General features: G+C 39.5%; 1 protein-coding gene across 1 annotated transcript in view; it reads left to right on the forward strand.

Moving 5' to 3' along the window:
* LOC113893980 (ceruloplasmin-like) overlaps positions 1–17,206 on the forward strand; it is a 41,998-nt gene that overhangs the window by 14,161 nt on the left and 10,631 nt on the right. The window contains exons 10-15 of the mRNA XM_027543702.1: positions 2,152–2,302; positions 2,890–3,102; positions 6,955–7,162; positions 9,141–9,280; positions 11,113–11,241; positions 16,667–16,773. Of these exons, the coding sequence (XP_027399503.1) occupies positions 2,152–2,302; positions 2,890–3,102; positions 6,955–7,162; positions 9,141–9,280; positions 11,113–11,241; positions 16,667–16,773 (948 nt within the window). The remainder of the gene's footprint in view (positions 1–2,151; positions 2,303–2,889; positions 3,103–6,954; positions 7,163–9,140; positions 9,281–11,112; positions 11,242–16,666; positions 16,774–17,206) is intronic.

Genomic DNA, 17,206 nt, shown 5'->3' on the forward strand with positions numbered 1-17,206 from the left:
CTTAGAGAAGGACACCACCAGGCCCAGGACTTCGATCAACAATCCTTGTTTCTCACCTCCAGCATTGGTCACTGGCTCTCTGATCCCATTGCCTTATTTGAGGCAGCATCATCTCTTTCTGAATTCCTGTAACCTCCTAACTCCTATCCCTGCTTCCATTCTGCTTCAATATAGCTCCACATTCCTCCCTTTCTAATCAGATTATAGCACTCTCAACCCTAAAAATCACCCTACAGTCTGTTGGCTCAGAAGGCAACATATCAGACCCCATGGATCCTTCCAGATCCATGCTCCCCCCCACCCCCTGCCCCCCAACCCTGCACACTCCATTCTGGTCTTACTGCAAAGTTAGCCTGTTAGTCCTGAGTAAGCATGGCTAGTTCACATCTCTTTGATTTTGCCCTTCTCTCTGTCTGGAACGGACTTTCCTCACGGTTTTACCTGCTAAAAGGGGAGACTTTTTAATAAAAACTCAGACTGAGAGTCCCTTCATTTTCTTCAAACTATATTCTGCAACTAAAGTTAGTTCAAGTTCCCGCAGGTTATTGCAGTTCCTTCTGTAGGTTTCTGTCAGAGCACTGTGCTCAGTCACTTCAGTTGTGTCTGACTCTTTGTGACCCCATGGACCATAACCCGCCAGGCTCTTCTGTCCATGGGATTTTTCAGGCAAGAATACTGGCATGGGTTGACATTTCCTTCTCCAGGGGATTTTCCTGACCACGGGACTGACCCTGTGTCTCCTGTATTGGCAGGCAGATTCTTTATCACTGAGCCACCTGGGAAGCCCTGTTAGAGCACGTCCCCAGGCAGTTATTTTTACTGGCCTGTCTCTCCCACTAGACTCTAAGTGCCTTGAAACCATAGATAAGGTTTTATTAAATTTTTGGTAACAAACCCAGTCCTTCTGTGGCATGTAGTAGGTGCTCAATAAATGCTTAATGAGTGAATTTCCCTTGTTCTTTACTCACAAGTGAAGTAATATCCAAGTTCTTTTGTAATTCATGTATTGGAAAGCCTTATAAGGGCTTCCCAGCTGGTTCAGTTGGTAAAGAATCCTCCTGCAATACCGGAGACACAGGTTTGATTCCTGAGTTGGGAAGATGCCCTGAAAAAGGAAATAGCAACCCACTCCAGTATTTCTGCCTGGGAAATCCTATGGAAAGAGCAGCCTGGTGGGCAACAGTCTGTGGGGTCACAAAACAGTCAGACACAATTTAGCAACTAAAGAACAACAAAAAAGCCTTATAAATCCCCAGTGTAAATATATAAAATTGAGTGTATATTTTATTTTAAAATATGGCTATGTATTTATCAGATCAGATCAGTCGCTCAGTCGTGTCCTACTCTTTGCGACCCCATGAATCGCAGCGCGCCAGGCCTCCCTGTCCATCACCAACTCCTGGAGTTCACTGAGACTCACGTCCATTGAGTCAGTGATGCCATCCAGCCATCTCGTCCTCTGTTGTCCCCTTCTCCTCTTGCCCCCAATCCCTCCCAGCATCAGAGTCTTTTCCAATGAGTCAACTCTTCACATGAGGTGGCCAAAGTACTGGAGTTTCAGCTTTAGCATCATTCCTTCCAAAGAAATCCCAGGGCTGATCTCCTTCAGAATGGACTGGTTGGATCTCCTTGCAGTCCAAGGGACTCTCAAGAGTCTTCTCCAACACCACAGTTCAAAATTATATAGCCTCATATTTTTATAGTACATATAATTTTTCTATTTTATCCAAAAATATAAATATATACATATATTTCTTCAGAAACCCTAAAATATAGACTTTCTAGAATTGAAAACATTTTATTTAACTTACTTTTTACAAAGCTTCCAAGATAAGCCACTATAAACATCTGTGATTATAGTGTTTAGTTTTATGGAGTTAAGATATAGGGGGTCCCTAGAGTAAGAGCTTTACATGAAAACAGTGGTAGAGATTTCTCCCAACTTCTTAGTTCTGCGATAAATCTATTCACTGGGATTCATACATTTGTATAAAAAGTCCATAAGTGGGGAAGTTAATTGATCAGTTTTTCCAAGAACATACAAATCCCATTGCATGGGAAATCCTATACGAGGGCCAACCATTTGACTAGACTTTGGATATGTACTATGCATATTTTGTGTCTGTTTATTTTTTCTGTTCTCATCCACAGAAAGGAATAGACAAAGAATTTTACCTACTTGCCACAATATTTGATGAAAATCGAAGTTATCTCTTAGATAAAAATATCAGGATATTTACCACAGAGCCTGAAAATGTGGATACAGAGGATCCAAACTTCCAAGAGTCTAACAAGATGTATTGTAAGAGAACACTTAACTTAAATGTATTAAGCAGTTTAATTTCACTAGGCCTAAAGAATTACAGATTTTTTAAGAGAAACATATTTTCCCCTCAATGGTTGGCTAATATGTTTCATGTTTTCTTTAAATATAATTTCCCAATAAAAATAGTGCCTACTAGGGTGATTATGCTACATTCTATCAAATGTTTACCAATGCTTTTTTGGTGCAATACATTATTTTAGCTATTACTAAATATGATACAGAAAAGACATATTTCTCTATTGCCAAAGTAATGGAGTGGATAGGTGGGGTGTTTCTTGAGTTGGTTGGTTGGTTTCTGAAGACTTTTAAGTGTGGAGGGAAAGAAGAATGGTCTAGAATCTGGAGACTTGGACTCTGGTCTCAACATTTTCATTCATTAGCTTCATGACACTGAACAAGTCTCTCTGACCTTAGTTTCATCAAATCTAAAAAAAGGGGGTTGGCTTGGGTAATCTTGATATCTTACATGAATGAACTGCTTAATGAATAGTCCTTGGTTGACTCCAAGAGATGTCAAGTACCAATAAATTAAACAATCTTTTCTTTGTCACAATATCTTGCAGCGATAAATGGATACATGTATGGAAATCTGCCTGGACTAGATATGTGCTTGGGAGACAATGTTTCATGGCATGTTCTTAGTGTGGGATCAAGTCAAGACTTACATGGGATATATTTTTCAGGAAATACCTTCACTTCCTTAGGATCAAGGGATGACACCATAGTTGTGAATCCCCATAACTCCCAAACACTTCTTATGACCCCTGATTCCACAGGTAAGTTGTAGATCTTCTCCATCAGCCTGAAATATGCCCAAACTATGAAAAAGCAATGTCTTCATATGCACTGAATATTGTTTGTACAGGAAAAAAGGAAGCTATCCAAATAATGTTTAAGAATACTTTTGCCCTGCTCCATTTAATTTATAGGAGTGTTAGTATATCATTTTCCCGTACACAAAAATCCTCTCAGCCCTTTCCATTTTTCTCTTCCCAGGTATCAGGCTCTAAATCAACCCATACTTTTCAAAAGCAACGAATATGCTCTGAAGCATTTTAATTTGCTTTCATTCTATTATCTGCTGCATTTCTTACTCTTCTGTCCATTTGTTTCCCAGGTCTTCCTCCTTCATCAACCTTTCCCTTCTTTTTTACCCGTCTCTTTTTCGCCTTCCTTTCTTATCCCTCTCCTTGCTAGTTTTGCTCCCTTGGGAAATATTTTTACTTCAACGAGGTTGACTATTTCTGGCAGTTTTTTAAAAGCACCTTGTATAGAAAATTGTTAAGGGAATCAGAGGAGCCTCCCCTTTCCTCTGAATCTAATACCCTCGTTTATAAAACAGGGATTGTAATAATTTACAATCCATAAAAAGCAATAAACACAATCATATGAGATAGATGCAATGTAGTGAAGGGCCTGGTATATGTTAGACTTAAAATTTTAGTATTTTCTTTCATCCCACCTTAACAAAAAATAAAATAAACAAGCAAACAAAACTCTTTTTGGTCAAAAAGTACTGACACCAGTTGAATACTGGCTATACAATAAACAAGTGAAAGTGAAAGTCGCTCAGTCGTGTCTGACTCTTTGCGACCCCATGGACTATACTATACAGTCCATGGAATTCTCTAGGCCAGAAAACTGGAGTGGGTAGCCTTTCCCTTCTCCAGGGGATCTTCCCAACCCAGGGATCAAACCCAGGTCTCCTGCATTGCAGGCAGATTTTTTACCAGCTGAGCCACAAGGGAAGCCCAAGAATACTGGAGTGGGTAGCCTATCCCTTCTCCAGTGGATCTTCCCGACCCGGGAATCAAACCGGGGTCTCCTACATTGCAGGCCGATTCTTTACCAACTGAGCTATACGGGAAGCACTGCAATAAACAAATTACTCTATAAATACCATGGATTTGTGTCTTAACTCTTTGTGATATCACAAATTCATCTGACTATATATTTACATTTCAAATTTTTTTATTCTACTTTCCAAACAAACAGTGCTGGTGATTATGAGTAATCAGAAGATTACTCAGCCATTTTTAAAAAAAAGAAATATTGCCATTTGCAGCAACAATGATGGACTTTATTATACTAAGTGAAGTAAGTCAGACAAAGGAAGACAGATATCGTGTGATATCGCTTATATGTGGAATCTAAAAAAACGATACAAGTGAACTTCTTTACAAAATAGAAGTAGACTCATAGACATAGAAAACAAATTCATGTTTATCAAAGAGGAAAGGGGGATAAACACACAGTACTATGTATAAAATAGATAAACAACAAGACCTACTTACAGCACAGGGAACTATATGCAGTATCTTGTAATAACCTATAATGGAAAAGATTCTGAAAGATATACATACATATTACTGAATCACTTTATTGTATGGCAGAAACATTGCAAATCAACTACACTTTAAAAATAATATTTTAAAAAGATTATCCAAAAAGAAGTAATCACAAGAAGAAAAGAAAGGTCTTTCTTCACTACTTTCTCTTCTCTGCTGTAGTCATTCACCTAGTAGCAAGTTATCACCCATTCCCCTCCCACTTCTTCCTCTCCTTTCCTCTGTAGATGTTTCCCTGGTCTTAAAAAAAAAAAAAAAAGTAGTCTGCTTTTTTTCCTCTTTCCTAAACAGTATCCACCACAGTAAACACACGGCAGTGTAATGATAAGTAACAATAACCACAGAAATATGTACAGAGTTGAAAGAGTATGCTGATGTTGATGAAGGTGATATAAATATTAATAGAAACTAAGTCAGAACACGAAGGGCATACAATTACCAAAATAAAAGGCAACTGGAATTTAGGTGGAATTTTCTGGTCTGATCCATGCTGGAGTTTGTTGTTGTTGAGGTGATTTGTTTTCATTGTGGTCATTGTTTTGGGTTCTTATTCAGTTCAGTTCAGTTCAGTTCAGTCTCTCAGTCGTGTCCGACTCTTTGCGACCCCAAGAATGGCAGCACGCCAGGCCTCCCTGTCCATAACCAACTCCCAGAGTTCACTCAGACTCACATCCATCGAGTCAGTGATGCCATCCAGCCATCTCATCCTCTGTCGTCCCCTGCTCCTCCTGCCCCCAATCCCTCCCAGCATCAAAGTCTTTTCCAATGAGTCAACTCTTCGCATGAGGTGGCCAAATACTGGAGTTTCAGCTTTAGCATCATTCCTTCCAAAGAAATCCCAGGGCTGATCTCCTTCAGAATGGACTGGTTGGATCTCCTTGCAGTCCAAGGGACTCTCAAGAGTCTTCTCCAACACCACAGTTCAAAAGCATCAATTCTTCAGCGCTCAGCTTTCTTCACAGTCCAACTCTCACATCCATACATGACCACTGGAAAAACCATAGCCTTGACTAGATGGACCTTTGTTGGCAAAGTAATGTCTCTGCCTTTGAATATGCTATCTAGTTTGGTCATAACTTTCCTTCCAAGGAGTAAGCGTCTTTTAATTTCATGGCTGCAGTCACCATCTGCAGTGATTTTGGAGCCCCCAAAAATAAAGTCTGACACTGTTTCCACTGTTTCCCCATCTATTTCCCATGAAGTGATGGGACCGGATGCCATGATCCTCGTTTTCTGAATGTTGAGCTTTAAGCCAACCTTTTCACTCTCCTCTTTTACTTTCATCAAGAGACTTTTTAGTTCCTCTTCACTTTGTGCCATAACGGTGGTGTCATCTGCATATCTGAGGTTATTGATATTTCTCCCAGCAATCTTGATTCCAGCTTGTGTTTCTTCCAGTCCAGCGTTTCTCATGATGTACTCTGCATATTATTCTGATTTCCTTCAACTTCCTTTCACTACCTCCACACTACCTCTGTGCTCCAACCATCATCATCCCTTGTGGGTTATTGTAATAGCCTTCTAACAAGTCTCCTTCCTTCCTCCCTTGCCCACTCTGGTCTATTCTCAGCACAACTGCCAGAATGTTCTATGTCACTCATAGACTCAGAGTTAAAGCTACAGATTTTTCAATGGCCCACAGGGCCTATGTGACTTTGTCCTCCATTCCCCACCAATCCTGTCTCCTAGTACCCTCAGCCTTGCTCACACTACTCCAGACCCCCAGGCTTCTTAGATGGCCTTCAAACACACCAAGCAGACCCTCAGGCAGGGAATTTTGCTTTCTATTTCCTCTTGCTGGATTGCCCTTCCTCTGGATCCACCATCTACCTCTTGTGAATCTTTGCCCAAATGTCACTCACCCATCAAGACTTACCCTGATCATCCTATAAAATATTGTTCATTGCCCTCTCCCTCCACATATTCATCCAGAATTCTCAATACTCCTTACACTGTCCTACATTTTCCTTAATCCATAGCACTTATCACCTTCCAACCCACATCAACATTACTTACTAGGTTGGTTGTCTGTCTCTACAACACCCTGCAATATAAACCTCAAGGGCAAGAATGTTTACCTATTTTATTCATTAATGTTTCCTAAGTGCCCAGAAATATGCCTGGCATAAAGAAGATACTCAATAAATACTTGTCAAATTAGTGAAAGAATGAATGAACCATCTTATAGTATTTCTCTGGGGGATGTATATCTTATAGATGACTTAGAGAAAAGAAATCTGAATGCAATGCCTTAAGTATTCTTTTCTTATTCCCCTCTAGGCATTTTTGATGTGGTTTGTATGACCTCAGAGCACTATATTGGAGGCATGAAACATAAATACCAAGTAAGGAAGTGTTCAGAGCCAAACCCGGATCAAACACAGTACCAGGAGGCGAAGATTATTTATATCGCAGCCGAGGAAATTGTGTGGGATTATTCTCCGAGCAGGGAGTGGGAGAGAGAACTGCGTCGTCTCCAAGGACATAAGTATGTCAGTGACTTCCACCTCTAATTGGGCAGGGTTTATTCTGTAGTCCTCCACCCTTTCCCTTCAGTCTTGTGTGTGTGTGTGTGTGTGTGGTGTGTGCCTTTTTTTGTGTGTGGTATGTGTATGGCATGTGTAGTTTAGGACACATTTAATTAAAATAACTTCAAAATGTGTGTGCGATGTCTTCAGTTATAAATACTTCTAATCTTTCCAAATATTAACATAATTCTTCTTTGCTGTTTCCTCTTGTCTCTCTTTTCATTTCTTGTCTTCTCTCTTCCTTATGTATTTTACTACCCAATCTCACCACTTTAGGTATAATAAGTATAATTTCAGCTACATTTAACATTTGGAATCAGTCAGAATTTTTTTGTCTTCATTTGTTTCCGGCTATTGCTATTCTTCTTTGAACCTCAAATTGAAGACACTAATTTTTCTTTTTGTATAAAATTTGATATGTCTCTGATTTTTCTCTCTTACTATTTATTCATTTGATCAAAACTGAATTTCATTCTAAAAACATGTTTTAAGGTACAGGATGAATATCCAACAATCTTACCAAAATAAATATATTTTTTTTAATGAAATTAATTTCTAAGGTAATCAGTCAGTCAGTCAGTTCAGTCGCTCAGTCGTGTCCAACTCTTTTCGACCCCATGAATCGCAGCATGCCAGGCCTCCCTGTCCATCACCAACTCCCGGAGTTTACCCAAACTCATGTCCATCGAGTCAGTGATGCCATCCAGCCATCTCATTCTCTGTCGTCCCCTTCTCCTCCTGCCCCCAATCCCTCCCAGCATCAGGGTCTTTTCCAATGAGTCAACTCTTCGCATGAGGTGGCCAAAGTACTGGAGTTTCAGCTTTAGCATCATTCCTTCCAATGAACACCCGGGACTGATCTCCTTTAGGATGGACTGGTTGGATCTCCTTGCAGTCCAAGGGACTCTCAAGAGTCTTCTCCAACACCACAGTTCAAAAACATCAATTCTTCGGCGCTCAGCTTTCTTCACAGTCCAACTCTCACATCCATACATGACCACAGGAAAAACCATAGCCTTGACTAGACGGACCTTTGTTGGCAAAGTAATGTCTCTGCTTGTCCATGGGGTTGCACAGAGTTGGACACGACTGAAGTGATTTAGTAGCAGCAGGTTGGTCATAACTTTCCTTCCAAGGAGTAAGCGTCTTTTAATTTCATGGCTGCAATCACCATGTGTAGTGATTTTGGAGCCCAAAAAAATAAAGTCTGACACTGTTTCCACTGTTTCCCCATCTATTTCCCATGAAGTGATGGGACCAGATGCCATGATCTTAGCTTTCTGAATGTTGAGCTTTAAGCCAACCTTTTCACTCTCCTCTTTCACTCTCATCAAGAGGCTTTTTAGTTCCTCTTCACTTTCTGCCATAAGAGTGCTGTCATCTGCATACCTGAGGTTATTGATATTTCTCCCGGCAATCTTGATTCCAGCTTGTGCTTCTTCCAGCCCAGCGTTTCTCACGATGTACTCTGCATGTAAGTTAAATAAGCAGGGTGACAATATACAGCCTTGACAGACTCCTTTTCCTATTTGGAACCAGTCTGTTGTTCCATGTCCAGTTCTAACTGTTGCTCCCTGATCTGCATATAGGTTTCTCAAGAGACAAGTCAGGTGGTCTGGTATTCCCATCTCTTTCAGAATTTTCCACAGTTTATTGTGATCCACACAGTCAAAGGCTTTGGCATAGCCAGTAAAGCAGAAATAGATGTTTTTCTGGAACTCTCTGCTTTTTCGATGATCCAGTGGATGTTGGCAATTTGATCTCTGGTTCCTCTACCTTTTCTAAAACCAGCTTGAACATCTGGAAGTTCACGGTTCATGTAATAGACTCTAGATATTAATAAATTTCATTATTCCAATAAGTTCTTCCATACGAGAATTTGTCTAATTTAATGGTTAAATTAATTAACTGTATTTTTTTGTTTTTATTTTCTCAAAGCGAAACAAACATATACTTGGATAGAGTTGATACATATCTTGGGTCCAAATACAAGAAGGTCGTATACCGCCAATATGATGACATCACATTCACAAATCAAACAGTACGAAATGAAGATGAAATACATCTGGATATACTAGGTATTGATACACTAGAAGATTGGTTTGGGGTTTGTCATCTTGTCCTCAACCACTGGAAATTGTTGTCTACATAAGGATATTGTCAACTTCTACCTCAATGGAGAAAAGTGCCTATAATTCTAACTTTAATTTGTTTGCTGGTAGACACTTTTATTGGGAAAAGAAAAGTGATTCAAATATATCATAGACAATGAATACGGTTAGTTTCAGATTATCTGGCTTCTTGCACACAGAATCCCAAGATTCTGGGAGGGACCTTAGAAATAACATTTAAAGATAATTTCTTTGAAGTTAAAACAAATCCCAGAAACCCTCATATAGTTAGGAGTGGGCCTTCTTTGTTTAAATTTAAGTGTTAAAACAGTTAATTGCTCAAGATTTAATTTCCTCTTCTGTCTAGGAGTGAGAAAAATATAGCCCACCTTTGACAGATCAGCTAAAAAACTAGTAAGTGGCTCCCAGGCACCCACATGTAACATTTCTATAAGTCACACAGCATTTCCATAAGTCACACAATGTATTCACTTGTTATGTCAAATGGCATGTCCATACATTGCATAATATTTCCAGAGGTCACAAGGCATATCCATACGTCCAGATCTTATTTCTGTCTTGATATCTGTGTGTCTATTGGAGGCCATGTTCTGGCATGGCACCCTGAGAAGATGGATGTGCATGCTGACAAGGAGGAATTTTTACTTTTCTTGGCTCCGCGTCAGCCTCTTGGGCTTTGCAACCCCTGGAGGGAGGTCTGTGGTATTCAGTTTCCAGTGCTTTTGAATGGACCCTTCAAAAAAAGTAACAGTATTATATTTGTTTTCTCTAGGATTCTGGCCAAATGCACTAAGATAAATAACACAATATGACCCTCTAGATTCCTTTATTTACACACACACACACACACAAACCCCACTTTTTAGAAAAGGAAAAGCAAGCATAGTGTTTGAGATGGTAGAATTGCCATGGGCAGCAAAGAGGTGCTTTACTTCATTAGTATCTAGTATCTACCATGTCTCTTCGGGGTTCTGATATTAATAGTTATAGCACGTGTTTAAGGAGAGTTCTGTCTGCTTTATTGTTGTTTAGTCACTAACTGGTGTCAGACTCTTTGCAACCCCATGGACTGTGGCCCCCCAGGCTCCTCTGTCCATGGGATTTCCCAGGCAAGAATACTGTAGTGGGTTTCCATTTCCCCCTCCAGGGGATCATCCCAACCCAGGGATCAAACCTGCATCTCCTTCATTGGCAGGTGGATTCTTTACCACTGAGCCATCAGGGAAGCCTTAGTTCATCTCAAAACCATCTCTGTTTCAGAATTTTTAGAGCCACAAATTCTATCTGCCTTCAAATAGAAGTTTTATAATGAATTATATACCTCCAGCTTTTAGCATGGGATAAAAAAGAGAGTAAAATGAAGGGTCAATTTGTGAGAGATAATAGCCCTGGGTCAATGAAAACACCTTGCAGTTTCTCCCAGTCTTCCACTAGGGTAAAGGGGGGTGGCTGCAGAACAAAAGGTTTAAATGGTGAGGTTGGTCAAGAAAGAAAATGTTCCATTTCTAAATTGTGTGTTTTCATAGGCATTAACTAATGCTCATTGAAGTAAGTTTTCTAGAACTGGAGCTTATAAAAATTCTAGATGATTTAAATTTTCCAGGCAAAAACCATGTGTCATAAAACAGCAATGGTCCATTTGTTAAATGTGTTTGTGTTTCATTTGGCTGCATGTTAAGGAATATAATAAGTCACTGTGTATATCTTAAGGGGGCAGATGACTCATAATTTAAAATAAATAACAACTATCCATCCATTTTTCTTTTTGTATTTCCTAGGTCCTATAATATTTCTCAGCCCTGGTGAGAAAATCTATGTTGTCTTCAAAAATAAAGCCTCAAGACCATATTCTATTCATGCTCATGGAGTGAAAACAGACAACCCCACTGTTGTTGCAACACAGCCAGGTACCTGCTTTGGGAGAAAGAAAAGTCCCAAAGCTTTTATGCAGGACTGTGAGGATAACATCTGCTCTTTTTTCCCCCTTTTTTGTTTGTTTCTTTCTTTTGTGAAATACCTACTATATTCCATGCCTATTTCTTTATTGAGGTATAGTAACTGATTTACAATATTATACTAGTTTTGGGTGTACAACATAGTGATTCAAAATTTTTATAAATTATACTCTATTTGTTATAAAATACTGGCTTTATTCCCTATGCTGTACAATATATCCTTATAGCTTATTTATTTTATAGATAGTGGTTTGTACCTCTTAATCCCCTGCTTCTATCTCGCCTTTCCTCACTTTTCTGTCCCCAGTGGTAACCACTAGTTTGTCCTCTATATCTATGACTGTTTCTTTTCTGTTATATTCACTAGTGCTTTATTTTTAGATTCTACATATAAGTGATAGTATAGTATTTGTCTTTATGTAGTTGACATTCCATTAAACATAATGCCCTCCAGGTCCATCTGTGTAGTTGCAAATGGCAAAATTTCATTCTTTGTAATGGCTGAGAGAAGTGAAGTCGCTCAGTCGTGTCTGACTCTTTGTGACCCCATGGACTGTAGCCTACCAGGCTCCTCCCTCCATGGGATTCTCCAGGCAAGAGTACTGGAGTGGGTTGCCATTTTCCTTCTCCAGGGGATCTTCCCAACCCAGGGATTGAACCTGGGTCTCCCGCATTCTAGGCAGATGCTTTAACCTCTGAGCCACCAGGGACTCAATGGCTGAGTAGTGATATATATATATATATATTCATCTCCTTCATCTATTCATCTGTTGAAGGACACTTAGGTTGCTTCCATATCTTGGCTATTATAAATAATGCTGCTATGAACACTGGGGTCCATGCATCTTTTCAAATTAGTGTTTTCATTTTCTTTGGATGTATATCCTTAAGTGGAATTGCTGGATCATATAGTAGTTCTGTTTTTAGTTTTTTGAGGAACCTTCATACTGTTGTCCATAATGGGTTGTTCCAACTTACAAACAAAATCAAAGTTAGCAGAAGAAAAGAAAACATTAAGATCAGAGCACAGATAAATGAAATAGAGATTTTAAGAGTAATATAAAAGATCAATGAAACTAAGAGTTAGCTCTTCAAAAAGATAAAATTGATAAACATTTAGTCAGATTCATCAAAAAAAAAAGAGAGAGAGTGCAAGTAAATAAAATAAAAAATGAAAGAGAACTTACAACTGACACCACAGCAATACAAATTATCATAAGAGATTACTACAAACAATTATATGCTAATAAAATAGACATCCTAGAATAAATAGATAAATTCCTAGAAATATGCAATCTTCTGAGATTGCATCAGGAAGAAAAATTGAAAACATGAAATGAAACTGAATCTGTTGAAAAAACAACAAAGTCCAGCACCAGATGGCTTAATGGCTGAATTCTACCTAACTTTTAGAAAAGAGTTAACACCTATCCTTCTCAAACTCTTTCAAAAAATTGCAGATGAAAGAATGCTTCCAAACTTATTCTATGAGGCCAGCATCACCCTGATACCAAGACCAAACAAAGATACCACAAAAAAAGAAAATTACAGGCCAATATCACTGATAAACATAGATACAAAAATCCTCAAGAAAATACTAGCAAACTAAATCCAATGATACAATAAAAGGATCATATACCATGATCAAGTAGGATTTATCCCAGGGATGCATGCTAAGTCACTTCAGTTGTGTCCGACTCTTTGCGACCCCATGGACCCCATGGACCGTAGCCTGCCAGCCTCTTCCATCCATGGGATTCTGCAGGCAAGAATGCTGGAATGGGTTTCCGTTTCCATCTCCAAAGGATCTTCCTGACCCAGGGATCAAACCTGCATCTCTTATGTTTCCTACATTGGCAGATGTGTTCTTTACCACTAGCGTCACCTGGGATAGTTCGTTCCACAAGTCAATCAATGTGATACATCACATCAACAAATCATCAACAAATTGAAGATTAAAAGGATATGATCATCTCAATAGATGCAGAAAAAGCTTTTGAAAAATTAAACAACTATTTATGATAAAAAGTCTCAACAAATTGAGTACAGAGGGAACATACCTCAACATAATAAAGGCCATATATGACAAGACCACAGCTAACATCAAACTCAACAGTGAAAAGCTCAAAGTGTTTCCTCTATGATCAGAAGCAAGACAAGGATGCCCACTCTCACCAGTTTTATTCAACATAGTATTCAAAGTCCTAGTCACAGCAATCAAACTAGAAAAAGAAATAAAAGGAATACAAAACTGGAAAAGAAGAAGTGAAACTCTTACTGTTTGCAGATGACATGATACTGTACACTGAAAATCCTAAAGCCACCACCAAAAAACTCCTTGGGCTCATCAACGAATCTGATAAAGTTGAAGGATACAAAATTAATGTACAGAAATTTATTGCATTTATATACACTAACAACAAGATATCAGAAAGAGAAATTAATGAATAAATTAAGAAATTAATCCCATTCACAATCACACCAAAAGAATAAACTACCTAGAAACAAACCAACCAAAAGAGGTAAAAGACTTGTACTCAGAAAGTACAGAAAGCTCTTGTACGCTGAGAAAAAAATTTGAAGACAACACAAACAGATGGAAAGATATTCCATTCCTGGAATGAAAACAAACTATCCCACCAAAAATAAACAAACACGGCCAAGTAACTGCTTTGGGGAAAAGAAAAGCCCCAAAGCTTTTATGCAAGACTGTGGGGCTAATGTTCTTTCTTAAATAGAATTATAGTTCCAGGTGAGAGACATTAGTGGACTAGGAAGGAGAGGGGGCGACAGAGGATGAGATGGTTGGATGACAACACTGACTCACTGGACATGAGTTTGAGCAAATTCTGGGAGATGGTGAAGCACAGGGAAGCCTGGAGTGCTGCAGTCCATGGGGTCCCAAAGAGTTGAACCTGACTTAGCAATTGAACAACAGCAAGAAGGGCCTGAAGAACAAGTTTGAGAGAGAAGTTGCTTTTGCAAATGAAGTTTGCTTCCAGGATAGGGCACCATGTGTATACAATTTGTGTGCAGCTCTCCCACCTCTTTACCTGTCCAGTTGTCAGGTATTTATGCTGTGTTCAATGTCTGCAACTCAAGTGCCAAAGTAGGAGTTGAGTACAAGGTGCAGTGTGTGAGGGAGGAGGCAAGGGAAAGAGTTGAGCAGCTAAGAAAAAGGGAGAAACCTCATGTGCTAATCATCGTGACATCACCCTGTACAGCATGCCACTCAGCATTCTAAACTCAAAGGAAATGAATGCTTTTTAATAAAAATGCCCAGGAGGGAGACCCTAAAATGAAGATTTGTGTGCAGACAGTGGTCTTGGGATAAACAACTTTGGGGGAATAAAAAAAGAAAGAAGCAAAATTGGACAGGGAAAAAAGGTTTAACAGAGATGTAACCTCAACAGAAGTCACAGCCACAACTCTGAGAAATGTCAAAGATTGGGTAGCCTGAAGCAACTTAGCAGAAGCAGCAGCAGCTCTCCTGAGTTGGGGTAAGAGAACTGACACCTTTGTATCCCTGCTCAGTCATTGGATGCAGGCATGGGGGACATGGCTGTTGATACCTGGTGGAGTATATTTCAAGGGGGATATAAAAGAGGCATCCAGAATGTCCTCTTGGAGAAAGAAATGGCAACCCACTCTAGTATTCTTGGCTAGAGAATCCTATGGGCGGAGTAGCCTGGTGGGCTGCTGTCCATAGGGTCGCACAGGGTCGGACACGACTGAAGTGACTTAACATGCATGCATGCATTGGAGAAGGAAATGGCAACTCACTCCAGTATTCTTGTCTGGAGAATCCCAGGGAGAGGGGAGCCTGGTGGGCCGCCGTCTATGGGGTCGCACAGAGTCAGACACGACTGAAGCGACTTAGCAGCAGCAGCAGCAGAATGTCCTCTAAAGGTGCCCATAACAATAAGTAGTTCTGGGAATTAAGGGAATCAAAGAAAGAGTCAAATTCAGAAGAAAAAAAAAAAGATTTGTGGGGCAGAAAGACTAAAGATAGACTTTGATGATAGGTGGAACATTCCCTTTTGATTTTAAAAGTAGACAGTCCTACCATGGGACCAAGATGAATCTCCTGCCAAGGGAGTTTGCAAGTCAGCACTTTGTTCTGATTAGCCAGGAAAGGATCACATTACATGCATTTCACTAACACTTCTGAGTACCTGCTGTGTCCCTGGACCTGTGCAGTGTGCTGGAAGGAGAGGGCTAATACTAAGATGATTGTTCAAGATTTGGAACTGGGGAGGCTGAGGATGGGGTTGGTTAGTAGAGAAGGAAGACTATGTCACAGGTGCTTGGAAACACCTCTGGAAGGGAGAGATGTAGAATGATACAGCAAGGGGTGAGGGTGGGGACCAAAAGAACTTTCCTGCAAGAGTCAAGAAGATTCAAATTAATGCAAACAGCCTTGGGGTCGGGAGGGGAAGGAGGTGCATGTGATCTTCAGATTGGAAGGTTCGGAGCTGTGATTCAAAACAATTCTGTCACATTTCAAAGACTGAGTTATCTTCACGACAGTAAGTATTTGTTGAACAAGTGAATTAGATTTAACAATTGATATTTTTCAATGGCAGAATCACTATAAAGGTTTTTTTTTAGTTTACTTGTTTATTTTTGGCTGTGCTGGGCTTTCTCTAGTATCAGTGAACAGGGGCTACTCTCTAGTTGCGGTGCGCGGGCTTCTCATTGCGATGGTTTCTCTTGTTGCTCTAGAGCTCTAGAGCACTGGCTCAGTATTTGTGGCACATGGACTTTGCTGTCCCTTGGCACATGGGATCTTCCTAGACCAGGGACTGAACCCATGTTCCCTACATTGGCAGGCAAATTCTTTACTGCTGAGTCATCAGAGAAGCCCCCATTATAAAGTTTTGATCCTGTAATGCTGAGAATCTAACAACCAACCCTGACAGTGACATCAACCTTGCCCTGTGGGTCAGATGACGTAACACCAAGGGCTTCCCTTCCCCATCTTGTCTAATCCCTAAATTCCCATTTTATGTGCATGAGGAAAAGCAAAGTGAAGTAAAAGTGTTAGGCGCTCAGTCATGTTCAACTCTCTGTGACCCCATATGGACTGTAGCCTGTCAAGCTTCTCTGTCCCTGGGATCATCCAGGCAAGGACACTGGAGTTGGTTGCATCCTCCTCCAGGGGGTCTTCCTGACTGAGCATGAAGAAACAGAAGTCTAAACCATGTAAACACATTGACTAAGATCACAAAGCCAGAAGCTGTGGAGCCAGGAGTGAAAACGAGGACTATGCTGTTTAATATCTGTATAGCTTTAGGGTTTGTTCATTTCCTGGTTTTCCATAAAGAAATGCGATTTAAAAGATTCTGTTTAAACCCATTGCATTTACCTATTTCAGGAGAGATCCGAACATACGTTTGGCAGGTTCCTGAAAGATCTGGTCCTACCTCAAATGACTTTGAGTGCATACCTTGGTTTTACTATTCGACCGTGGACATGGTTAAGGTAAGCTTCAAATTCCAGTTTTTATACTTAGAAATTACGACAAAAGCAAGGTTTTATTTTTCTTTAAAATCTCAGTTTTATGTAAACTTTCTAAATACTGCTTAGGTTTTAATTCTATACAAGTTTGCATTTTTCAAGAGCAAAAAATTATTACATTATGATTACTTAGATTTAGGATATTTTCCAACATGTTACTGTGGATTGAAGTACATATATATATATGGAATATATATATATGGGATAAACACATATATATGTATAATTATATGATAATACCCTCTTCTTTGTTTCATTGAATAAGATTTAGTTTCCAGAAAATTAAGGATGAAGTTTTAAAATTCTGTAATTAGTTACAAATTAATGGACACACAGTATTTATCTTTTAAAAACTCTCAACTTGAGGTCCAGTTCATTTGTATTAAAAAAAAAAAGA

The sequence above is a fragment of the Bos indicus x Bos taurus genome, chromosome 1, assembly GCF_003369695.1.
Source record: "Bos indicus x Bos taurus breed Angus x Brahman F1 hybrid chromosome 1, Bos_hybrid_MaternalHap_v2.0, whole genome shotgun sequence".
Lineage (NCBI taxonomy): Eukaryota > Metazoa > Chordata > Mammalia > Artiodactyla > Bovidae > Bos > Bos indicus x Bos taurus.